The sequence below is a fragment of the Chamaea fasciata genome, unplaced genomic scaffold (assembly GCF_029207755.1).
Source record: "Chamaea fasciata isolate MVZ Bird 193981 ecotype frontalis unplaced genomic scaffold, bChaFas1.0.hap1 SCAF_1, whole genome shotgun sequence".
Lineage (NCBI taxonomy): Eukaryota > Metazoa > Chordata > Aves > Passeriformes > Sylviidae > Chamaea > Chamaea fasciata.
Window position 1 is genome coordinate 144816412 of NW_027094086.1, and position 27564 is coordinate 144843975.

A 27564-nucleotide genomic window follows, 5' to 3' on the forward strand; every position below is an offset into this window, starting at 1 on the left:
TGCATTTACAAAAACACAATTTCCACCGTAGTGAAAACGTACAATCCAATGCAGTGACACCACAGTTGTGTCCCACTGCAATGGACTTTAAAACCCACCACTCAAGTCTTCTTTAATATCTGGTGTCACTGTTTGTCTTACATACAGTTTACACACTTATATAAGAACACAAGTTTCAGTGACTTCAACGAAACAATTTTCTCAAAAACAAGTATTTTAAACCTCTGCAGAGTGTAACTAGTCCCTATTATTGATAAGAACAAATACATTGTTTTATAATAAGAGAATAACAGTAGCTGCCAGATATTCAAGTGACCTAAACAGATTTACCTTCCTGTGATTCTCCTACCACAAATAATAAATTTAATGCTGAAGCTAATAATGTAACTGTTTAAAATGTCTTCAGTTCAAAATAGTGTGAGGAAAGCCATATTAAATTATATTAGTTTAGAAACAACATCTATCGAAAGCATTTCCTTGGAATATTACATTAGAGTCCTTCTAGTCTTGGAACATAAATTAGTCTACTTCAGATAATAACACCTAAACACTATCAGTTCCCAAGAAAGCCTAGTTTTCACAAATTTGCCAATGATATCACTATACAAAAAGAGTTAAGAACATACTCAGGCCTATCCTAGGAGAGCGTTCCTTAAGCACATATTGAACTTGAAAGTCAACAGAGCTTAAGAACATTTGATAGTTCTACATGGGAACAGGTATCCTATACCAATGCCGACACATATTCAATATAAACGCTCCTCTATATAAAATTAATGTACATTTAATACTTTACTTGCTACAAAAAGAAACAAACAAACAAGTGCCCAACATAATTTCTTAATACTTTTAACACAGTAGCACATAGAAAAAATGAACTTACCTGCAACACAGTCCCAACAGTCTTTTTATTTGGAATAAGCAAGTAAGTCTGTCTGGACCATCCAATTGCTTAACAAACTGAGAACTCTGTTTAATTAAATTCTGACACATCCATACCTGCAATGAGATTTGCACAAGTTTACAGTTTGTAATGACAAGTTCTATCATCTATGGCAACTCACACAGTAATATTTCAATGCTCTTATAAATACTTCTGGAGGACTTACAGAACACAAACTGACCGAATCACATTCAGCTGAAAAAAAAAAGTTGTTATTCATTATTAACTCCACAACTACCAGTACTAAACTTTCAAAGCTGAGACTGAGTTACACCACCTGGAAATTTTTTGTTTTTACACAGCCATAATTCTTTAATGGCCATTAAGAGCCACTGTGAATCTCACTCACCCATACATTTGGGAAGCTGGCAATGACTTTGCAATTGATATCCAGCAATATTGAACAGTGAGAAAAAAGTATCACCCAAACACCTCGGGAATGACCATGGGGCTAAGTAGAAATACTGTCTAAAAATTAAAATCCTAATAGAAGTGTATTATTTTAAAAAACTTACTGTGAATAATACACATAGGATTTTTCAAGGTTGCATTTCACATACCACGTATGTGTGTGGGCACACGCAGTCGTAAAATCTAACTTTAAGTTATCACAACTAAACGAGAAACAGCAGAGTGCAGTGAAAATGCACTTTCAAGTCAAAGACTACTTTGAAAGTGCATGAAATGCAAGTACTACAGATCAAAGTATGTAATAGCACTCACCAAACGCTTTGAGTCCTCATTCTGTCTATAGAAAAAGAGTAACTGGCGAACTAAAAGAGTCAAATTCGCTCCATTAGCAGTGGAAAAGGTTCCTCCAGACTGGGCCAAATTAGCACAACGATCAAATTCACTTCTTTGGATAGAGTACTTAAAAACAAGACATGCAGCAATAGATCAGTAATGGTTATGGTTTAAAACAGAGACACAAAATTTCAGCTTCCCATCCAGAGAGGTTGCAAAGTAGTAAAACAGATACAAGACATATTTGTTAAGAGATCAAATGTATACATGGTACCATAGTTGAAGCCATAACTCCATTCTGTAACTCAGAAAGTACAGTTGCAACAAATCTGCTGCTTATCAAGCATTATCACATCAAACATTTTAGTCTAGTATACTCAAATTAATGAATTTAAACAAAAGAAGAATCTACCCAACAGCAACTTAGAACAACTTTTTGAGTTAAACCACCACTTTTACCATACTGTAAAAAAATCAAAACCTCCACTGGTGTGTGAAAGTTCTTAATACCTAATGCTTTTTACCAATTTAGCAGCTAAAAAAACATGGCAGGATCCCACTTAGGTCCAGTCACATCCATGCTTTGCAGAATATACATCTCTTTACTAAAATACTGAGTTTGAAATGAAAATGTCAAGAAGGAAAAAAGATCTTCCACTTCCTCAACTACTCAAAATGATTTTTCAATAAAATTAATTATTACTAGAAAGCCTAACTTTCAGGAAAACTATTTAGCATCTTTCTAGTTAAATAACCAGGTACTGACTTGATGTTTTCTGTCTCTGTACCCTCTTACAAACGACTGGATTATTATTGCATTTTTCAGCCTCCGCCTTTCTTCCTGTAAAACAAAGCAAGAAAACCGAAATCAACACCATAGGACTAACTCAAATTTCTCCCATTTTATCAATTATATTTGTATTGAATATGGCCTTCTAAAGAAAATTAAGCAGTAATCATTAGTAAAATAAATTATTTTAATGTTTGTATCCAATACACATACATGAGAATGCTTTTTTTGTTTTTAAATGCAAATTTACCACTAAATACTGCAAAAGACTCTTTAATACCCAGTAAGTATGTAATACTACAGAAATCAACATAAATATGTTTTATTACTTCACATCACTTTATTGTTAATGTAAGACATTACAGTTAAGACGAAGTCTTAATACTATGTTGAAAAATGTTGAGGGATTCATCAAATTCAATGACATCATTCCTCTTCCTGCATAGAGCAGCAAACACTGACAATCCACTTATTTGTTTTCATTCAAATAATATAAAAGCATTATGGTGCCGGCACAGTTTAGATGTGAGGAAACAAATAAAAAAAATCAGTTATTTGGAGACAGTACTGCTGTCACAAGGAAAATTATGCTTAAAGCTCATTGCAGCCCAGGAGCAAAATACAGAAATCAATAAAAATTCTCAGTCTCTTTTCCAAACCAGACATATCTCGTGAATCCTTTTATGACATCTTCCTCAGTAGGTGGAAAGAGTAGCACAAGTCACCCCTTTACAATGGCTCTGAGGAACTGAAAGCAGCTTGCTTGAGATGCTACAAAAAAAGCTCTTGGAGGGTTCCCTGATAACATCCTGAGCATATCCCATTACAATAAATGTATGTGGGAAGTGGCTATTATGATTCTATTTCTAACAATGTCCATATGGTTTCTTAGGGAATAAAAGACGGGAAATAAACAGGTGTTTATGAACCTAGAGCTACAAAGCAGTGGCTGAAGGAAAAGTACAAGGATCAAGAAGCCTGCTTTAAAAAGAGAAATTTTAACCTAATCAGTCCTTAAACTATATTGAATCTATGATTCTGAGGGTCACCAGGCAAAACAAAATACTAAAACATTTTCATAAAACTCATTGAAATAATTTTGTAAAGTTCACATAAACTTTCAAGTCCCAAAACCTTGATTTCCAATTTATTGTCCTATAAAGACACATCCAACTTAAAAGCACGACCTGAACTGACCAGAAAGAACACCAGACAAAATTGCTATTCCAGGCCTATTTTACTTTTCTTGGAAAACCCTGGTTCTTAAAGCAACTTAGCTGAATAAACAGATTCTTGAAGACTCTAACCGCCTCTAAATCATGGACCAAAATCAAAATTTTCATAGGCCAAAGGGTATTTCTCTCTCCAAAGTAATGACAGTAAAAATGCAATCAGGAGAGAGTTTCAGAGAGGCAGTGTCTCTTCATAACCATAATGTAAGGCTCAACTAAAGCCCAGATAACTTCTCCTTCTCTCTAGGTACTGGTTTTGTCTCAGAACACATAATTGACAATTAGAGACTCCTAATTGCAAAGGTTTTAAGTCTGAGGTCACTGCTAAGATTCTACTACAGGCAGTTTTTAAAAGCCATAGCTGATCTTACTCCCAGAGGAGTCATTCATTTTGTGAAAATGTGCTCCATGCCACAGCAAATCATTGTGTGCACATGTGTACCTCCACTGGGATGAGAGTATTGGCTTTGCAAAAGGACAGAGCCAAGCAACTGAATGGGTTCATAGACCACAAAGAAGAATTTTTACATGTGTTGTTAAGGACTCATTGATCATAAAGCTGATTCATAACACGGAATTCTGAACTAACAGGAGAAATCCTGGTACTTTCGTACTTGAACTTAGTCCACAACTACACACTCATGGCTAGAGAGAAAATAAAGCAGAAACTGTCCACGGAAACTGAGGAGCCACTGCAGAACTTGTGCTTAATCTAGCATGGGTCAAACACACTTTTAAGGGTCAAAGAGTTGTTTCCTTCATGAGGATGAAATCTGCATAATTATATCTTTTAATCAGTATTTAACATCAAAAAATTTTCTACTTATATGGGAAGGGTGGGGGCAAAATTACAAAATTAACATATTGACTCAAATTCCATAGTACTAAATTTTGGGTTCTTCATTTCAGTGCCTGTTTCTCTTTTGCATTATTCCAGACTGAATTTTCCAGAGCAGTAAGCTTCCATCACAAACCAGTATTAAGGTAGCTTAAAGCCTCACACATCAGCTTCTCACTGCCCTTTAAATATCAGGTGATTTCAAAGCACTTGAGCACTTTTCAGAGCATTGAAGAACCACTGTTCTGATTTTACCTGCACAGAACTGAGGCACACACCGGGGCAGTGAAGTTCTAAAGGTCAGCCAAGAAACCACAGCAGAACCAGGAGCAGAAGAAAGTTTGCTGAGATCAACTCATAGTAGATTATGGACAAGGTAAAATTTGCAATTTACTAGCCAAATCCCTGTCTTTGCTCAACAAAGACTAGATTCAATAAACAACAAAATAAAAGGGAAAGTTCCCTTCACACCCAGTGTATGCTTATCTTCTTCTGAGATGAAAAGCACTTCTAAAAAACATATTAAAGCACTCGAATTGTTTTGCCAATTAAAGCATACTTTAAGACTATACAGAGCTTACAAACTGAAAGAAAACATGCTGAACTAAGTACCACTGCAGCAGAAGCGCTTTGCACTGTAAATGAAACACCAAAGAAAAATCCAGTGGACAGGCAAACGCTTACAGGCTACTTTACCTCTCGTTTTCTCCTTTCTTCCTGAGTACGATGAAGGAGAGAAGCCTTTTCTTCCTACAAGACACAAAGAAAGATACTACTGCATTTTCATTCAAATATGTTCAGAATATTCACTGCAGACTTCGCTTCACACGTAAAACATAGAGAAAAGTAGAAGTTAATAATTTTCTGAACTCACAAATACACGGGCATGCCGCCCTCCCAAAAGACCAGTGACGGAGGGAAGTTATGGAAGGGACCTGCAAAGAGCAGCAAACTGCACTGATCCCTGTCCATGTTTGTGCTCTCAGCATTCCAACCACCCTGACAAACATCACCCATTCACAAACGGCAGAGCTGGAGCACAAGAAGGTTGCAGTCCCACCAGATCATACCAGAAGTCTGAGTGTTTTCCTTGCCTGGAGGGTACAGAAATCCCTAGCCCAGGTGCTCACAGCAAGCTGTGGCGCGTTCAGAGCAATCACATCCTGTTCCAAAGCTCCATGCTTTTGTCTAACTTGCAAAAAAGCATGAAACTCTTACGTTTACTTAACCTTTTTCTCAAAGCTTGTCCAGAAAAGATGTCAAGAGAGCCACAGCATAAATGGCAGGAATTTTCTCGTTTAAAATTTTGAACTCTTCACCCAAGTTAAGGCTACGCATCAAAACTTTCAGGACAACGATCTCCCCAACAGAGAAAAAGACAAGAATACTAAAGTATTCCTGAGGCCTCAAAACTCAGTATTATTAAAACAGAAAAAAACATGCATTAGCTTTTAAACCACAATCTTATAGGAATACTCATAGATTACAATATATAAACAAAGCTATATCTGCAAGCGTCTTACTGGATGGTTATGGGTAATTTCCAAGGAAATACACAAAATAATTCAATTTTGATGCACAGTATTCAGCTTCCACTGCAGGCAACAGGAGATGAAAGCACCCTGGCACCTTCCCAAATCCAGTCTAAAACACACAGCAGATTTAAGGAAACTATTTCCATTTTTTTGACACTACGACACATATGACAACTTCATTTTTCTCTGTATGCTCCTATTAGCCTAGAGAAGTTAAGAAATTAAAAAATACTCAAGCTGAAAATGTACTGTATTTTAATATAGAAAAATCGATCTGAAGCTGGCAAACAGATGTTTATAAAATATTTAACTACAGCTAAAACAACGGTGCTGGAATACTCTCAAAGTCTATCAGCAGATACAAAAAATGAGAGCAAAACTCTTCTGCCTTTATTTTTTGATGATACAGCAAGCAAAGTCATGATTCTCTTAGTTTCTATAGGATAGAAAATACTCTAACACAGACCACCAAGAGAGTGGAAAAAAAAAACAATCCCACAAGAAGGTTAACCATCTTTCCTCTAAGGACAGTATTTATGGCCAAAGACACCACTAACTACAGCCCTCTAAAGACAGGGTTTGCTCCATGTGTTAAACACAGTAAAAGCAAATGTGAGGAAATCCATAAGGATGATGTATCTCCACTCAAGCAGTACAGAAAGGCACACACAAAGACAAAATAAGGTACTAAATTAATAACCAACATATGGTTTAAAGTTTCAGGACTTTTGCAACAACTGATACCTGATGCATTCAAAGTTGGTGAAATGTCCCAGTTTAGAAGTGATCGTTCTGCAAACAGCACCGTGTAAAGTGCATTTCTGCTTAGAAGCAACACTTTGTAATTTGTCCTTACACTTCAGACAGAATTGAAATAAAAAGCAGAACAAAATACAGGAAAGGGAAAACAAATTGCTATGTGTGAATAGAGAAGAGAATGGTATGAAAAAAGAGACGCAAAGACAGAAAATACAAACTATTAGTAGATAAAGGAAAATAAGTGGCCAGAGGGTTTATCAGAAACAAACAATTTTAAGTCATTTCAAGAGGGAGGCCAGGGCATCCTTAGTGTATCACCAGCCCTTCACTGACGGGTCTCTTTGTAGCAATCAGTCTTTAATCCAATTCACTCTTAAACTAACAAAAGTTAAGTTTTTAGTCAGCCACATAATTGCTTTGCGTACTTGTAAAAAAACCCGCCAACTTGTTAAAGTATAAATTAAACAAAATAGAAGAACTGTCCTAAGACAATAAAATATTCAGGTAAGTACATCCCACCTTTAACGAATTATTATGCATAAAATAATAATACTGTTACTCATGTTCACAAGATACACACAGATCGTAACGATGACTAAAGAACACGTTTACATTAAATTAAAGAAAAATATATCCCCTTAAAGAGTTAGTAAACCAAGCCGGAATACATTGTCTCTTCAGAAATTAAAAAGTAACCATGCATGTGCAAAAGAAAACAAACCTGCATAAGGAAACACATAGAAAGAACCATGAAATAATCTTTCTCCAATACAAAGGGCATTCTATCAAAACCATTTCTAAAATAGAGGTAACTGCAGTCACCTCTGAAATCCTCCCTGAACTGGCCCTTGACAACCAGCCCTGTGAAAAGGAGCCAAACTCAAGTAGCTGTTGTTCTGTAGCTGGTTGTGAATGACAACATTGTTACTCAAGTGACACACGTTTGACAACTCCTACCCAAAATCTCCTGCCTGCTACCAGCGACAGCCGCAGTTCAGCACCTCTCCTGCTGCCCACAGCCAGAGCTCCTCACAGCAGGAGATGGCCCGACAGGAACTCCCCAAGATCACACCTGGCTCACTCCCACTCCCCACCTGGCCTTGATCCTGCCACCGTCCTTCTTCACCTGCCAGACAGGCACACGTCAAGTGCTGAGCCCTCCAAGGTAGGCAGGCAGACAAGGTAGGGGGAAGGAAGCATGAGCTTGTCCTGATTCTGTCACCTCTAACTCAAATGGGAGTGAAAAGCCATTCCCTGAATCTCAGCCCTGACTTTTTCCGATGTGGTCCTCTTCCTTCAGGGCTTGTCCTCCCAAGCGCAGAACACGGAACACACCGTCTGTGAGTTTTCAAGCCATGTAGGAGACATCTGGCAGTCCCTTTCCTGCCTGATGCTTTCGCCATCAGAGAAAAGACAACCAGCCTTCTGCTCCAGGATGTGAGCTGCGGCACCACGAAAAACTCAATGTGAGAAGTTTTCTGTGAGGCACAGCCCAAAGACACAAGAAAGCAGAGAAAGCGGAAGTGACAGCAAAACACAGTGCAACATTACAGACGACGACTCCGAGGGTGAGACAGAAGGAGGAAAGAGGTGGAAACAGGGAAGCAGATGGAGGACAGAACACAGAAAGGAAAACGTGTGACTGCCACCAAAGAAATGTTGAGCAACACTTGAAATGTTAATTTGTACACGGGGATAACATAGACTTCCATGCACTGTGCTGTTCCTCACAGCAAAGTTCCTGTAAGGCAGCAGTTGAGCACAGCCCCATCCGACAGTGGAACAATGTCAGTGCTTCAAAAACTGCAGTTCAATTCATAATGAAAAAAAAAATTGAATTCAAGCTGTTTTCTTATCCTTGTTTCGCTGAAGTATGTTTTTTGGTTGCAAACGTATGTTTGCAGAACTCCTAGCTTTCACATATCCTAGACAAAGACTGAATAAGGTACACAAACATAGAAACTATTATTCTTTTCCTTCTGCATTTGAATACTTTGCTCTTGAAATAAATCAACTTTCAGCCCTCTTGGCTCAAAATCTAGATTCAGAAAAACAAAATGTATACATAATTAAATTCTTTTTAACACTTCTAGTATTTGTTGACTCTTAAAATCTGGAATTGTACACTCCTGGACAGCTGTGATAATCAAACTATCTTATAGCAAATAAATTTAAAACCTAAATATGCCCATATGCAAAGATAAAACTGAATAATTCTTTTCAGGTACTAGCTAACCACTGATTTTTTTAAGAAATTAGTAATAGCATACTGAAGCAAAAAAATTCAATTATTTATTAATAATAAATGTTTGATGCTTCTTTATAAACAAAGAAGATTTATTTTGGTTAGTAGCTGAAAATGCTTTGTATTTCACATTACAGGAGGTCATGCAAAGTACAAGGCATGACTTTTTATGAAATTTTCTTTAAAAAACAAACACTTGATCTTTCTAATTTTTGTGGACAATTATAACAACTTTTTTGATTTTCACCTACAAAATCCAGAAATTTGAATCTTTTTTTCTTTCCTTAAAACAAGGAACACGACTTAACAGCTGAACTTAACTTGAACCACATAAAAATCAGCAACAACTACCAAAACAAATGAAGTGACCTAAGTAATTTATAGAATACAAATCCTTTCAACACAAGTATTCAGTAACTCCAGCAAATAAATGGAAAATTTTTAACATTTATTTTTACAGAACAAATGTGGCCACTGGGAGATATCCCCCACCTTCTCAAAAATGTTTCTTTTTCCTGACATTATTTTGGACAAGATCAATTCCAATTGGGTTTTTTGAATCTGAACAGTAAAAGAAATTTGCATTTTAAAAGGCTTACAATGTCTTGAACTGAACCTCGACAATTTAAATTGCATTGAAAATGTCTGAGCATGTTCAGCAGCTTGAAATATTCTGCTTTTAACCAGTTCGTGAATCTTCTTAATAAAGATATAAATGATCTGAGATACGATTATATGTAGAGCAGACAAACTTGCAGAAGAAGAGAGTTTGAACCCTGCCCAGGAGAAGGCATTTGGCCTGGCCTCACTGAAGTCAATGTCACAGAAATTGTCACAATGCTTGCTAGAAAACACCTCAGCACTTTAGCTGAAATTTACTGCGGGATGCTGGGAGGATCTGGAACCTCTTCTATCATGGTACCCACAAAACCACACAAGGTGCAATCAGAATTTGATTGGAGCCTCTAGAGGCCAACTGAAATGCAAGTTGCTTTCACATTTATGCTCAGTTTGTCCCTACTATGATTTTTAAGGTGTGTATTGTACACAGAGCTGTAGGTGAGCAATTTCATGGAAGGTGTCCCTGCCCATGACAGGCAGGTTGGAACTGGGTCATCTTTAAGGTCCCTTCCAACCCCAGCCATTCAATGACTCATCATTTTCTCAAGAACAAGCAGGGGAAATGTATTTATAAATGCAGAATATTTTTGGTTTGAATCTAAAAAAATAGCACGTAACTGAAAAAAACAGCATAATCACTGTTTATGAGATTATGCTAACTACAACTCCATCTTTTGGAGCTTGCTTTCAAATGAGGAGAATATCAAATGTTACAGAGAGAGAAAAACACGCCTAAGAATCAAGGATACATTAACTGCGTAGTTTCCTCCTGACAGGCAGTCATTATTTTACAACATGATGGAAGTCCATGTCACAGATCTGAAATCCCAAGAGTATTTCAAGACTTAGGCTGTGACACTGCAAGATTGTGGATAAAACACAGCTGACTGAGAATAAGGAATGTACCTGCACACAGAGCTAGCCATATGCCTGATGGGACAAAGCATAGCAGTTCTTTCCCACCAGTCAAAAATAAGCACTCAGTTTGTGTCGCCCTGATTTTTTCAGCCTTTTGATGTTTTACTTTTCTGTACTGGAGTTTCTCATACATTGTAACATAAAGAATTATGTTTCGTAAACTGTGCATTCCTTCCTGGGGGAGGGACAAATTGATGGACTCCTAGGTTGACCAGTGGGGTCAAAGAAGTGTCAACCTCGTTCCCCAATCCCTGACCAAAATCCAAAACCTATTTAAACCCTAATCCCAAAATAAACCTCCTTCTTTTTTGCTCGCAAAACTTGACAGTGTGAGTGTGGTTCTTTGTGTCCGTCTGATGACAAGTCTGTAACTCTAATCTAGAATTCCCATACTACAAATCCTTGGCATCATTTCACTTCCACTGTGGCAGAGTGTAGGGTCAAATAAGTTATAATAAAATAAAAATCATTCCTTCTAAAATTACTAACTGTTTTCCTCACTCAATCAGTAAGAGAGAAACAAAACTGGTTTTTAACTGTCCCATCAATGCTTATATCCCACAGACTTCTATCACAACAACCAACCCCAACATGGGCAGATCTCTCCATATACTGACAATTTTACAGCCTGCTGTTTGTAAAGTTTTAATTTTAACTCCACAAGAAGTTATTTCATGTGTAGAATACGCACAACAAAGAGCAAAAACAAGGTGCTTCTGGAGTTCTACCTCTGCACTTCAGCTGAAAGCAGGGGGAAATATAAACAAGAATCTAATGTTTAATGTCATGCTACTAATTTAAGAAAGCAAATCAGTAACTACTAAATTAAAATACAGACTAACTTTCTAAATTAAAGATCTTTGATTAGTTAAAAAGTCCATATTAAAATAAATTATTGAGACCTTTTAAAATATAGATTTGCTTATTACTAAGTTTCTACGTCTTCCACAAAAAAAAGCCAAAGATCAAAAAGAACCTCAAATTCAATGAAGTTTTCACTTTCACTTTCATGACCATGCTAACTCATCTGTATTACAAATTCTGAAAAAGGAGGGTTTTTTAAAATCATCTCATAATGCATTATAATTTTAAAATACTCTATTTTACACGGTCTTGGGATTTGTAAAAGCACGGTTTAGATAGCTCAAGTGATACTGCACATTTGACTTAATATTCTTTTACCCATTTTTCCTGTTAGACTTCCAAGGTGTCATTCATACATTTCACAACACAATCAAACAATGTGGAGCCACAGAGCCTCTTGTACATCTCAGCACTGGCCTGGGGATCCCCTGCATGGATGTACTAAAGCATTGCCACCTCAGATTGTTCTTAACACTACTGAAATTAATGAAGTAACGCTAGACCTGAGTCCCCCAAATCAGGCTGACATGGTTATTCCAATTTTGGGCTGTGTTCAGCCTCGTGCTAAGAACAGTGAAAGCTGCCAGCTGTCCCCAGGTGACACTCCACCTAGCAGAAATATGTTCACTGCACAGGACACAGGGGATGGGCTGGGAAGCAGCCAGATGAACGGACCATCTGCTCCAGTCCTCTGCACAGTTGGGTTGGGTGAGGCCAAGCTGAGGTGCACCCCAAGCCAACTCTTCATGCAGAGCTCTGCATTTCCTGCCTGACACACCACAGACTCTCTGCAGCCACAGTATTCCAGGCAACAATTACTGTCCTGCACAAAACATCCATGAGTAATTCAAGATGTTCCCGTATTGAACTTCAATAACAGCATGCATTTTTGGAGGCTACTTTACTTAAGAAGCACAAAAATATGGTTTGCCAGTTACAGTTAAACTAAATCTGAGAATTTCTTTTGAAGAGCCTCGTAAAGCAAATAACCATGTTTTAAAGGTGATGATAAACTACCCCATAAATAAATAAATAAAACCCTCTAAAATTAGCTTATCATGCTGTCAATAAAATCCTGTATCTTCACCCTCAAACATGTACAACAGGGCAAAGAGTCCAGATGAATCAGCAGATTCTTGAAAGCAGGTATGGAAGAAAAAGTCCAAGCACTGCCAATATCACTGCCATTTTTACACTTTTGTACAGTGCATTTTTATAATGCCACAATAATATTCTGAAAGGATTAGTCACTAAGGCAGTCATTTTGAGAACATGCATTTGCAGCCCGTGACTAGAACAAAAACAAGTGATGCTTGATATGGGTGGACTGAAGCGCCTCTCAAGAGCATACACAATTCAGACCATAACACACATGAATGTAAGATGCAAACAGCACAAAAACAGACCCGAAGCTCTCTGGTTTTAATTCAAAAGTGCCATACAAGCCAGTGATGAGAAGGCACACTAAATTCCTACTAGTACCTAACTGCCACAATTATGCAAGTCTCCAATTTTACTTCTATCATTTTGCTTCTACTGATAGAACTTACTGAAGTCAGCCCCTTTGAGGCCTAAGGGAACACTACAGACACACATGGCAGTGCCAGACAGGTGTCAACACATTGAGCTGTGACCAACACACTGATTGTTTGCAGCTGCAGTTCCATCAGCAAAACCACACTTGTAGCAGTGTTGCTGACCACTATTTTGGTGTGGCTGTACTCACATCAGGCTCCACTGGCCTCTTTAGCACTGACTGGCTCCTCAAACAGGTGTCCCCGTGTCCACACGGGGAGGTTTTGTCATTGCTCTGCAGTGCTGCAACCACGTTTGGGAAACTTCCCCAAAGCGAATACAGACTGATTCTCAGCATGAAGCAGCCTGCATGGCCCCAGTGTTTCTGAATTGTGCCTTCTTCCACCAAAGGAATCACAATAGACAGCACTAAATATGCAGCTAGCAACCAAAAGCATGGCAGAGGTGTAGCATTGGATCTTTCTAAAATTATACACCATTTGGGAGGGCAAGGGCATTTGTCAAAAAAAAAAAAAAAAAAAAGAGGGTTTTTTGTATGTGTACCAAAAGCTGGAAGGAAACCACTTACAATTCAACTTTCTGTAAAAATGAAGCCAATACGTATGAGAACCATGATCCTGAGGAGCCTGTGATGTGAAATAATGAGAAACTCACATGATGCCTAATTCAGGCTTACCTAAAAACAGAGACCAGACAAAGTTAAGAGATAAAAGCAGATATATTTAATGAAGGGCCTTCAGGTACTTTAAGGGCAGACCAAGCCTCCCCAAGGGGCTACACCCAGAATGAACGATGGTCACAAGTTTTTCAGACAGATGTAAGTTGGGTCAATTTACATATCAGGCATTAATCCTCCAATTACAGCTTCAGGTAATGGTATTCCCTCAGTTTGCTCCCCTCCCACAAATCACTTTTGTATATACTTTTCTGGGCCTGAGGCTGTTGGGTATCCTTGGACAACAGGCCCAGAGGGATTGTTTTGTCTAACCAAAATGTGAAGAAAGTTAACTACACTTTATATGGAGTTTACAGCTATGCACTAATGCAGTGTAGGATTTGAAAAATACAAAAGCTAAAATCTTAAAGCATCACATGGAACCCACATAAACACACCCCACAGCAATCTCTGCTGTAGTATGTTTTCACAGAAGTTCAGGTAAACCTCATTTTAGAAATAGTTTTCAGTGCTGTTTAAATAAATGCTTTCCTTAGTACTGTACACAGCTTCTGAAAACAAGCAGCTATTTCAAGAACACTCTAGGATGTCTGTGTAATCACGATGCCCAAAGCTGTGTGTAACTGATTTGCAGTGATGCAGCACAAGCATTTTGGTGACCCAATGTAAAATCATGAAATCTGTGCACCAGTCAGTATCAATCTCATCATAAACCACAACCTCTACTGCACAGAGTGAAGGTTATGCATCAATTTCAGTTTCCAGTCCTTTACACGCCCTTGGAAATTTATGCCTGCATAACATTAATACATTTGTCCCATATAATTAAAATAGACATAATTCTGATACATTTTCATGAATTGCTACGTGTAAAAGAAGATGTTATGACAGTTGTTTACTTCTGTAGGAGGCAACATGTTCAGTAGGAAAGACCATGAGCAAGGGTCAAAAGTTGCAAAGTACCTGAAGTGTACAGCTGAGGACCACGGCATGTTCTGCCAACTCCTACTTAAGCTGGGAGTATTTATGGCATTTTGACTCATGTAATGCCAGTTTACGTGGCCTAACAAACAGAAATGTCTTAAGATAGACAGAAGATGAATCAGAGGAAAAGCTGCATAATCTAAATACAGTTCTCTATACACTCTCTTAATATTAAGTCAATATGCCAAAATGCAAACTTCCCTGTGATGTTAATATCACATACCGCAGTATTTTTGCTCATTTCCTCACTGTACTGCCAAATCTAAAATATTTCCAAGAATCAAACTTGCTTTTAGTGCACATTAATAAAAACTTAGGACTTTTTTTTTTTTTACCCAATTAAAATTCAAAAATACTAATGGAAACAGTCATTAGCTTCCCACACAGTCATCTCCAATGACAACGGGGAGACTCAGTATTTTCACAGCGAATTAAAGTGACCCCTACAGATCAGGCCACCTCTAAAAACACTCTGTCCTTTCTGTCGTTCTTCCGAAGTCCTGTGCCCTCCAGTGCTCGACTAAAACATTTGCTTATCCCGTCTAATCAGCAAGATCTGAATAAATCATTCTGCTTCTTGCCCATCAATAAACACAAGGGCATCAGAGTCTGGTACAGCTGACAATTAACTGCTACTCACTCCGCGCACGACAAATTGACCGAACCTAAACTTGACAGAGACCAAGCCGGCAGCCCCGGCTCACGTGGGATGAACCTCCCCCAACAATTCGGGTTGTGCGAGGCTGTGTGTGTCCCACATCCCTCCGGCGAGGCAGCTCCACGCCAGACATTCCCTCTGGAGGGAAACGACAGCAGGTCTCCGAGTCCTTTCCCCCTGGGAGACGCGGAGAGCGACTGCTCGGGGCCACGACACCCGGGATCGATCGATCGCCTGCGGGGGGAACGAGCCAAGGAGACATTTCCTCGCTTCCCACAATTCTTACTACACTACAAGCCTGGGATGGTGTGGCCTGACTATACAAAAAATAATAATAACAGAGAGGCAGGGAGATCAGAGATAAACACATCATCCGGAGGGGAGGGTTTCCCCCCTCTATTAAACCTTAGTCATCGCTGCTCCCATTTCTGAAGGCCCGACGGTAAAAGCCCCGATAACAGGGCGGGGGGGCGGCGGAACCGACACAGGCACGGGCGGGCGCCGCTCCTTACCTTCCTGCTCGCTCCTCCGAGGGACACCTTGGGCCTTGTTTTGAAATCCCCTTCAAAGCTGAACATGTTTACAGCTTATCCCATGGGGAGCGGGGCCCGGCCGGCCGGCAGGGCGAGCGGAGGGGCCGCACGAACCCCCCGGGCTGGCGCCCCGCGGCCCGCCCGCCCCCGCGGGGCTGTTTCCCCGTCCCCCGCCTTCCCCGCGGCCTTCGCTGTCCCGGTCGCCCCCTTCCCGACCGGCGGCGACGGCGGAGCGTAGTGGGAGGAGGGAGAAGGAGGAGGAGGGAGCGGAGGAGGGGGCAGCGGGAGCGCTCCCGTCCGCCGCGCAGAGAAGATGGCGGCCGCCCGCCGCCCGCCGGGCGCGCTCCCGACACACGGCCGCGCCCGCCGCCCCGCCCCCGGCCCGCCCGGCCCTCAGCGGCGCCGGCCGTCCCGGCTGAGGCTGTTCCACGGGAAGCTTTCCTGCTCCGGGCTCCACGGGAGCTGCCTGCGGGTGTGCAGGGGCGGCTGAGGCTGGACTGCGCTGAGGTGCCGCGTCCTGCCCTGACGGGCCGCGCTGAGGCGAGAAGAGAGCTGAGGGTCCAGCCGGGCTTTGGCATAGGGCTGCCCTCCTCAGCGTCACTTGGCTGTGGGAACACGCTTGTTACACACACGCACATATGTGTATATATGTATACATATATTTATGTATCTATATATATATATATATATAAAATTTGTACTTGTAGTAGCATAAGCATAACACAAAATAAATAAGGTTGAAAAAGACCCCTGAGATCATAGAGACGAACTTTCGACCAAACACCTCCGTCAACTAAGTGCCGCATCCAGTTCTAAACAACTCCAAGGACGGTGACTCCACCTCCCTGGACAGCCCATTCCGATATTTAATCACCCTTTTCTGTGAAAAAAAAATCCTTCTATTGTCCAACCTGAACATCCCCTGGTGTAGGTTGAGGCCAATCCCTCTCCTCCTGTGCTGGGAGAAGAGACCGACCCCTACCTGGCTACTCCTTCCTTTCAGGGAGTTCTGTGGACAGAAAAGCTCATCCTTGAGCCTTCTCTTCTTCACGAAGAGATGGACATGTGATGGACATCGCCCCATTGCATTACTTCGTGATCGGGGTGAAGACACTGAACACACCAGTACAGGCTTCTGTGTAGCCGTGACAATTCACACAGCCATGAAAATACACTCGAGAAAGTCCGTGACAGAGGTGGGCTCAGGAATGGGACTTCAGCTGATGGGGAGTGGAAAGAGAAAAAGGCTGTACTGTAAAAGCAGCATATCCAAATGGTGAAACTACACCTGAGGCTGCTTTGCATTTCTTAGCCCATTCTCCATTTTTTCAGTGATTGCATTCCTCCAGGTACAGAGGTGGCACAGACAACAATAACAAAAAGCAGTTACTCAGTGTGCAGCCCAAGGTGGTAAATAAATATAGGTGGCCAAATCCAGCTTTCATTCCTTTCAGTGGAAATTTGATTTCACGAGCTCTAGCTTGGAAATTCTCACATCGGCATATCACAACAAACAAATGGCAAGCAGCCATGTCAGGAGAGGATGTATGTGCTACGCAGCTGTTCGTACCAAGAGCACAATGCCCTTTAGCTGTTGTCAAGCTGACTGGTAAATGAAAAATTTGTTCAGATTTCATTGGATTTGGATGATTCAGAAGAGTCTGATTTTTAAAATTTCAGGCTTTTCATAATGGAATGAGTGCTTGGCAACAATAAGCATTAGCCTGGCATTTCCCCAGATAACATCGTCTCAGTATAAGCAAGCCTGGCCTCCTTAAATACTGTTTACAAATGCAGATGGGGTTTAGGGTATTGTGAAATACCGCTTCAAATGTTTGTTCATAGTTTCAACACATTGCATTGCTGATGAAATGTCCCACCACTCTGTATTGAAGAAGATAGTAAGTTTTTTTCTGAACATGCCAAGATTCTTTCGAATTTACTTTGGCCTTGATAAACTTTGGAAGTCTCATACAAAAAAGGACTAGTCTAGGTGTCCCTAGCAATTAATTAATTAATTAATTTTCATTAGCACAGAAAAAACCTGTTAGGTCATGAGTTTTTGCCATCTTTATCAGTAGCAAAGACAACTTAGGGATGCAATCCCTCCTCATGCAAGAAGCCAAAGAGACGTGAAACTACAGAGAGTGGAGTTTCTGTGAAGTAGGGTTTTCACTGATATACATTCGACATGTTCCAGCTTGAGTATCAGAAGGACACAAGATGATCTGCTGACCCTGGTTGTTACCTTCTGCAGAAGTGGTTGCTAAATGACACAAGCCCAGCTGATGTGTGTCTGAGAAGTCTTGGTGATTTCTGGCATCCCCAGCACATGAAGGACATCAGCCTGTTGGATTGAGTCCAGAGGAGGCCACCAAGATGATTTGAGGCATGGAGGACCTCTCCTGTGAGGAAAGGTTGGAAGAATTGGGATTGTTCAGCCTGGAGAAGAGAAGGCTTTGGGGTGACCTTATTGTGGTGTTCCAGTACCTGAAGGGAGCCTGCAAGAAAGATGGAAAGAAAGTTTTTACAATGGAATGCAGTGACAGGACAAGGGGGAATGGAGTAGGTTCAGATTAGATATTAGAAAGAATTTTTTTACCGTGAGGGTGGTGAGCACTGGCACAGGTTGCCCAGAGAAGCTGCAGATGTCCCATCCCTGGAAGTGTTCAAATACAGTCTGGATGGGACTCCAAGCAACCTGGTCTAGTGGGAAGTGTTCCTATCCATGGCAGGGAGGTTGGAACTTGATGATTTTTAAGGTCTCTTCCAACCCAAGCCATTCTGTGATTCTATGATTTGGATGTGCCCCTTGAGGCCATGACTGGTTTAATATTCTCAGGGAGCAGCAAAAATGGGTTGTTCCACGAAGGAAGCAAAGTGGATACCCCTGTCAGAGGCCATGCCCTCCCAGGTCAGAACATAATTCCACAGGATTCAGAGAGAGTGAGAGAGCAGAGCCTGGCAGTGGTTACACAGGATTCACTGACAGCCCCAGGCGGGGTGAGTGGACAGGTCCTGAGAGACCAGACAGTGCTTTGGTGTAGGTGCACAGTTCATCCAGGAGGAAGAGCTGGAGACAGGTACACCTGAGCTTAGGTGGACTGATGAGCCGTGGGGTGAGTGAGTGGGGACACCAGATGAACCTGTTCAGGACAATCCAGGGCCCTGACAATCATATATTCAAGGATGTAGGAATACTGTTCTTGTATGTATGCTGTGTTAACCCACCTGCCTCACCTGCTGCAATCTTTCCCATCTTTCTCATCTCTTTATTACACATTCCACAAGACTTTTTATGTTCTCCTGGTCACAGTTCTCTGCCCTGTGATTGTTCCTTTTTGCCTCTGCCTGCATGCATACACACTACTCCCAGGTACAGGTGGCTTGGTCCAGTTGTTTATTCGATACGGTCCATTAAAAAGAGATTACTCCTCGACATTTTCTTCACTCCCTGACATCAAGTTTCCCAAGTGTGTACAAATACCATATTTTTCTTGTAAATGCTTGCCACAGAAATTGAAACAGCACCACAAAGAAAATTACAGTTGTAGAAAATATGTCCATCCACATTACAGAGAAACTTATCTATAGAGTGTCTCCAGGGCCTGCTTCTAGGTACCAAGGGACAGGAAAAATCTGTGGTGCCCATATGGCTGTCGTAAGATCTTCCTTTTTCACTCTGAGTGGCTCGGAGCAAAGCCATCTTCTCAAAGTCTCTTGTTGACACTTCTGAATGTCTCTTGTTGAGAAAAAAAAAAAAAAAAAAAAAAAAAAAAAAAAAAAAAAAAAAAAAAAAGAGGAATTAAGATTTGGTGGGTAGTAACAAGAAAAATCATTCCTTCCCAACAGTGATGAAGGTCTTGAGTTGTTGTGCTGGATGCCAAGGATAACATTACTGAGGTGACTTATGAACTTTTAAAATTATGAGCTTCTGGTGGTACCTTAATGTAAGTAGTAGCACACTCTGTCAGGGAGATTTTTTAATTTTTGTAAATACTCTTTCTACATATTAAAACAAATCAATGGTACTTAAATTTTAGAAGGAAAATAAATATTACAGATGTTTTATCTTTTTAATGAACGCTGTTTTATTTCTACAATCTTTTTTGTATGCTCAGACTATTCTCAAACAATTTAATTTCTGATGTATTGTCCTTCTGGCCTCATTCTGTACACACATTCCTGATTTAGACAGGGTAAACAATCAAAACTGCATTTGGCAGTTGCTCAGTTCTGTAGAGTAGGATGGCCAAATTGTCACCACCTTACCATTACTTTCCTTTCCCTATGCAATTATAATAAAGTGTCCTAAACTTTTTTGCTGACTTGCTGAACTCAGATGAAAATCTAAGATCCACTGACAGCGCCTCATTATGTGCTACATTATTTCCCAAGGTACAGAAAGATTTTTTACAAGAGTGCATAAAAAATGAACAGTAAATAAGTTAGAAATGCTTTAATTTACAGGAGATGAGGCTTGAGATTAGTCCAAGTGCTGTGATAGGCCAATATCTGATTTTTAGTAATGCTTTTAGTAAGGTTTGCTACCATATGGACTGATGGTGGGAGGGAATTTTTTTTTTTTAAATTTATTTACTCTGGGTAAAACACTGAAAATTAAATCTACCCTATCAGAGAAGATACTGGCAAGACCATAATGTAAAAAGCACTTCACTTAAGCACTTCCTTTAGTTAAACCTGAATGCCAATAGACACTGCCAAGGAATGAAGACATTTTATTTAAAATTACACTGGCAAGAAACCATCAAATTATCCTTAACATTTTCATTAAATTGAGATACAGATATAGTTAGGGTAGTAAATCTTTTCAATACAAGGAGTTTATTCCTGAGCCAAGGCCAGATTCAGCAGTAATTGTAGGAACTATTAAGACCTAAAGGCTCATCTACATTACCAAAACAACTGTTCAAGGCTTTGGCCCAGTTCAGAAAAATGGACAGGCTCCATCCTGTACTACAGAGGTAATCACATCAGCAAACTGCAGTGATGCTTTTGGGTTCCAGTCTGGGGCCATCATTCCATGTTTTTTTGGCTTGGTTCAGTGAGATTTTGGGGGTTACCATTAGAAATCTACAAATATCTACTGGTTGCCCTCTTAAGGATGTAAAAAAGTCAAACAAGTGGTACCTTTCTCAGTATTGACACTTTATCGCTCTGGAGGCATGTTGAGCTGAAGAGATGAGGAACCTTATGTCCACACTTTCTAAGATGAAAATGTTGTTAGCCAATGGTCTCAGCTCCTTTATAACATCTACATAGCAAAATTCCACCCCCAGAGGTGCCTACATTTCATTCACATCTTCTGATGGAGCAAGATTGTTTATTTTCAGAATCCAGTCTTCTGAGGAGCACTTGGGGTAAGGGCTTATTATAGTTTTAGAGCTATAGTTGTAAGATATTATTATGTTATTTGGCAAACGTTAGTTAACCATAAATCCTGTTTTGTTTTCTGGGGTTTCAAAATATAGACATATTTAATTCAAATACTATTGCTGCAAAGATGTTCAGCTAAATAATAAAGATTAGGATCATCTATTTCAAGTCTGTCTAAAACCTGAACTACTTATTTTATTAGGAATGGCACATTCAGGATTCTTACATGTCATTGAAAGTCCAATTTTAAAGAATAATTATACTCAAGTGGACACAAGCATAACTTCATATTTACCTTACTATCTTTGGCTCACCTTTGATACACCTGGAAGCTTTCCCTAAACATAAGCATTATAAAAATTGCTATTCCAAGCAATTCCAACATGTTGATATTATCTTGAGAGAAACATGTGTGCTGTGGGTGAGTACACATCTAGTTGTTGTTAAAACATGTTCCATTTAATTTCCTATTGAAATTGGTTGGAGTATTTTCATCCTCCCTTGGTGCCCATTTAAACAAGAACCTTGTTGAAGTCAAATCCTTCATGTTTGAGAAAAAACAGACCAGATTATTTTTTTAAATTAAGTCACCTGAGCTTCCTTGTGATCCAGAAAAGCAGATGCATACTTATATGTGCATGTATTGATACAAGGGTTTATGGATGTATTTTCATGTAGGAATTCACAGAAGAATTTAAAAAGGTCCTTCATAACAAATTACTCATAATTACAAATGTTAACAGTCTCGAATGTTTGAAGAAGATCCCAGCACACCTCAACCTCTGTTCATTAAGTATGGGCACTCAGGTGGGTTGTTTGTTGTACAAGGCCTGGGTGCCCGTAACAGTGAAAAAAAAAATGAAAACACCTGTCAGTACCATGTCCACCCAGAAAGTAAATTTTCTCTGACCAGTTCTTATGAGGGAGAAGTGGCCTTCATCTGGAAGCAGTTTGAAATTAAAGGCAGCCAGTAAATTCATATTCTGAAGACTCATTTAAAAAGTGTTTAAGGGACACAAATTATGATCATGTGAAAAATAATTACGAGAAAGCAAAAATAAAAAAAAAAAAAACCAACCCACAGAAATCAGTTTAGATAGCTAAGGGGAAACAATAATATTCTGATATTTAAAATTATTTCAGAGAATTTACTACAGCTAGCCACGGGATCCTGGAAAATTGTTCTGATTTACATCTGTGTATCATTCAAGTTATTCAGATTAATTTTCTGCATAGGTGTTTTATCTTAGTCCTATATGAGCTGTATAGGTTCTTCTGTAGTTTTAGATTTTGCATGGCTCAGATCCATTCATTTAGGTTTGCCACTGATAAAAATGAGCATGAGTACACATGAATTCAGTAGGAGTCAAGAAAGTTTATGCTGCCTTAGAATAAAGTTCCTGAATTTTACTCCTACCTACTGTTATATTTCTACATAAGTGACATCAGTGCAATCTAATTTTAGCTGTCTAAATATTAGGCATCTGGTCTGACCTCTTCATCTAGACTTCTCCACACAGAGAGTCACTTCCTTCCTCTTCTAAACTCCTTCTTTATAAGGGATTCAGGTCACTGGAAGTGCTGATTGACTGAAAGTTCCTTATGAGATTGAGCACTTGCCATGTGCAAGGCTGAAGTTAACTGGAGTCAGTTCACTTTCCATGTGACTGAAAACAAGCCAGTATAGAAAGAAATAAAGAAAATAAAACAATAAAGAATGTATTTATCCTTTATCCTTAAAGTAGGAGCAATGATGCTTAGGCACTTCTAAACAGATTTTAAGACCTAAATGACAAATGAGCAATAAAATTTTTCAGGATTATTATTGGTGTCAGAGAGGATGTTGAGAAAAGTGTCAGAGACTGCTGAATAATTCCCATTTTACCAATTCTAAAGACTGTAGTTAGCATCTATTCTAGAAAAAGACACAGAAATTATATTTTTCTTTTGATCTCTTCCAGTAAATTTGGATTGTCAAAGTGCCATTAGGAAGAGATGGAAGTGCCACAGGATTCAAGAGATGTAGTTTAAATGCCAGGCACTTCCACTAACCTGCTGAATAATCATGACCAGGTAAGCCAGCTGGAAAGCACCTGTGCACAGAAGAGCCTGGGCTGCACCTAGGCAAGAAGTTGAATAAGTGTGCCCTTGCAGCAGAGAAAACCAGATGTGTAGCGTGTTGTATTAACTAAAGGATAGCCAGCAGCTTGATGGAACTTCCCTCTGCACTCTTTGCACTCTCTTCTTTCTGAGGGTGCATCTGGAGACCTGCATGCAATTCTGGGCTCCTCAGGGCAAGAAAGAATTTGAAATACTGGAGAAAATCATCAGAGGACCAACAACACAGTGAGGGACTGGACTGTGTGATACAAAGAGAGGCTAAATGGATTTGATTTGTTCAGCCTTGAGACCAGAAGCTGAAGGAAAGACCTCCCTGCATTTTATTACCATCTAATCAGAGTGTATAATGAAGGTGGAACCAAAGTCAGTCTTGGGGACACAAGTTGCAATGGACACAAGTTGCAATGGACGTAAGTTGCAACAAGGGAAATTGGATTATTTTCAGCTAGATATTTCATGCTGCTGGTGATGAAACACTCTGGATGGGACCCAGAGAGATACCCTGTGAAACCTGCATCCTTGGGGACATTCAAACCTACACTGCACAGTGTGCTGAGCAATCAGTTGTCCTGCTTTGTCCACAGGTGACACAGGTCACCAAACTAATGGCTATGGTGTGGTTGTTTACATCTCATCTGGTTGCTCTGGCTTCCTTTTGGGATCACTGTTGTGACTCTTCCAGCGCCAACCTCACGATGAGACTCACCAGTCTGTGGTCAGGATGATTGCTCTATTGCTGTGATATTTCTAATGGCAAAGGAGTGTTTCCTCTAAGCCACAACTTGGACACATCGGTCCCACACTCTTCAGCTCTCTTCCACATTTGCAAAGCAGAGAAACTCCTATCCTAATACTTTTCTGGAAGAATACTTTTGTTAATATTTGACTCTCACTCAGAGACTGTGGTGTTGGCTGCTGTGTATGGAAAGAGAAGAAAGAAATAAAGCCTTCCAGATGATGACAGCACAGTGGCTCCCTCCTCCCCTAAGCAATGCCAACATTAATTTTAAATCAGCCTTTTATCTTCAAATGTATTTCAGAGCCTCTTCAGAGTGAGAAGAGCTCCTTAACATATGAACTTTTGGATGGGTGGGTTGAAGAAAATATGGAGCTTTCCTTTAAACAATTAGAGACCATTTTGCTAATCAATTTTTGTCAGGCACCTAGAAACATTTTTCATTATCAGATTCCAAATTGTCTTAAACAGTACAAACTAATGAACTTTTATCAGTCCAGTTTGGGGCACCCTGCTCAGATTAAATAAATCACAAACCTTAATTAACAAAGACTGGCATGGCTGCAAAAGCAATGAATTAGTTTGTACGCTATCAGAGAGATCACAAACGTACAGTAGTTACAATTAATGGATTTAATTTTAAATGCTAGGGCTCCAGCATGGAAGTGCCTGTGAAGTCCATCCTGGCATTCTTATTAGGCTTTAATTATAATTGATGTACCTGGGAAAGATGTCAGCAGTGTACATTTTAGCACAGGTCCTGGTCTCCCTTAAGAACTCATAGTCCTTGCTTGAAACAGTCAATGATATGCAACAAGATTTTGATGAAACCCAAATTTATTAGCGTTATTAAAAGTTATTAATTATTTGGCACTGTAGAGACGTAATCTGGTACTATTTTTAATAGACAGCTTTATATATTTAAGTTTCAGAATTGAGGTTTATTTTTAGTTTAAAACATTTCTGTCCCTCTTGGCCCCCTCCCATCATTCCTGTTTCTTGCAGATTTTTTCCCTTCTTAGACTAAGCTCTTATCTTCCAAGCAAGTATTTCCAGCTATTTTCCACGGGGTTTTTCCAGCCTCAAGAGAGGTCTTCACTGCTCCACTATCACCATTGCTATATAAAGCAGCTTCCAGGAATGAAGTCAGTCAAGTCTAAAAGACAAAGTCAGTGAACATCAGCAGAAGATAGACCCATCTTCTGTACATTGCATCAGTCTGCTGCCATTGTTTGAGGTGTCAAGCTTGAACTGAACGTAAGTGGCCTCAAACGAAACATTTTCCAAGGGTAATCTCAGCTTCCCTCTGTCTCACACACAGCCCAGCAAAGAGGGGTGACACCAGGCACAGACGAAGTCACAATCTGACAGCTCTGCTCCCACTGCACCCCTGCCTGTGCCATCTGCAGAACAGGACCAGCAGCTCCTGCCTCTGCAGGGCAGAAAAGGTGGCAGCAGCAAGAAAGGAGGTGGACAGTCTCAAAAGGAGACATCATTTCTTCCACCCACCTCTCCCCTGAGGCACAATGGTAGGGACAGCTCACCTGTGCTCTGCACCCCACTCTCCCTCCCAGCTTGGTCCCTCCACCTTCTCTGGGTTGTCTGGGCCACAATCCCAGCCCTTAATTCCAGGGCACTCCTGTCCAATTCATCAAATCTCCCTGTGAGACACTATCCTTTTCCAGCAGGATGAGTTTAAAAGAAAAATTTGTTCTCCAGTTGACTGGAGACACTTAATTAGAGCACAAACCGTATGATAACTTGTCCTTCTCTTATTGCCTCAACTCCTGGACTTAGACTATGGGAAAACTCCATCAATCAGTTAAAGTGGAAAATTAATTTTTTGATTACAGAGACTGGAAATGGCAAGTAGGTGAGTCCTGAAGGCTCATAAAAAACAAAAGGCAATTAAAAATAATCCCATATGGATTTCATCATTGACTTTACAAAAGGTTTGTCATTGACTTTACTGTAGTCAGAATTTTCTTGATTCCTTTTGAAAGATATTTTTTAAGGATGTGTCCTGATTATTGGGATCTCATTCACAATTTTTGAGTATTTTGGCTTGGCAATATAGTATTTTGTGGAACTCTGTAACAGAGGTATAGTCATTTGCTAGATCTTGTGTCTTATGCATCTCTGGAACACAAACCTGTAATATGAAAAATAAATTATTTGAATCAAATAATGGATCTGCAAAACTGGATTTTGTATTAATTAAATACTCACTTTCATCAATTCAATTTTCTATGCTTACCTTAGTCTCTACAGCATTTGAAATCAATAACAGCAAAGTGATGGATGGTGGAGAATAAAAATGAAATATTTTTAACTGAGAAATGGAAAACTTGCCTACAAGCTGTGCTTGTTTTGTACTATCTGATACCCTAGTCCTAAGCACGGAAATATTTGGGTCAGATAAGAATGTTCATTTGGTATCTTGTGGAATACAGGACATAGAATTTGGTTCATTTGTCTCTGCAGTGATCCATACACTTTGGATTTATGACTTGAAAAGGCATCTTGCACCATGCACTCTGGTCCCCTGCTACCACACATTCCTTACATATAATCCTTGGCACAAATTTATGGAACTCCATCCCGGGAACACTTAGACTGTTTGAAGCAGAGACTGATGTTTCCCCTTCTGGAGTTAGGCCATTCCCTGTTTGAGCCCATTTATCCTTGTGGCCTCTGTAACACCCTCCAACAGCAGAATCGTGTTGCTGCATGCTTATAAATGCTCTGTGGGTGAAAAAGTAATGTTTTTTACTTGAGTGTTTATTGGGTGTCCCTCAGTGGTGATGATTTTCCCATTTTCTTGACTAATCCCATTAGAAACTGCAGAATCTGGCTGGTATGGAGCCTAAAACTACTCTTCTAACTTGCAGCCCAGCTCTGTTGATGGACAGTATATGTCCATTTATTCTTGCGACAGCACTGGCTTCTGTCGTATCTGGTTGAATACTGGGAGACAAAATCTCCTTTCTGCCCTGTCGAGTTTTTCTAGGCTGAGTAAGCCTTGCTCTGCTGAGTAAGGTGAAGTTGCCAGAAACAGGCTGAGTCAATCCATCAGCTTCTTGCCATTGAAAGAAATGACCCCTGATATTCTTCTCCTCCTCCTCTTCTCTCTCCTATTCATGTGTGTATTTCCTGTGCAACTGGTTCTGACTCTTGTCTGACCATTCAATGTAGGTGATTAAATCAGTATAAATAAGATAGGTGATTAAATCAATAAAATAACCCAGCAGAAAATGTAAAGAGTTTTCTGATGATTTAGGGAGCAGGATCAGTTGGACAGGTGGTCAAAACTGGGCTTGTTCAGCCCACCATTAGGAACCACGTGTCTTCTTGTAAGATCAGCTCCCCACTACCAGCATCATCTCATTAACCCTTCTTCACACCTTTTGTCAGGATGTCTGGCCAGGGCTGGG

At 40.0% G+C, this 27564-nt stretch overlaps 1 protein-coding gene across 1 annotated transcript in view; it reads right to left on the bottom strand.

The window, feature by feature from the left end:
• UBE3C (ubiquitin protein ligase E3C) overlaps positions 1-16202 on the bottom strand; it is a 69675-nt gene extending 53473 nt beyond the window's left edge. The window contains exons 1-5 of the mRNA XM_066200786.1: positions 15856-16202; positions 5244-5297; positions 2454-2528; positions 1667-1813; positions 884-999 (exon numbers count right to left, since the gene is read on the bottom strand). Of these exons, the coding sequence (XP_066056883.1) occupies positions 884-999; positions 1667-1813; positions 2454-2528; positions 5244-5297; positions 15856-15921 (458 nt within the window). The 5' untranslated portion in view covers positions 15922-16202. The remainder of the gene's footprint in view (positions 1-883; positions 1000-1666; positions 1814-2453; positions 2529-5243; positions 5298-15855) is intronic.
• Positions 16203-27564: the final 11362 nt, after the last annotated feature.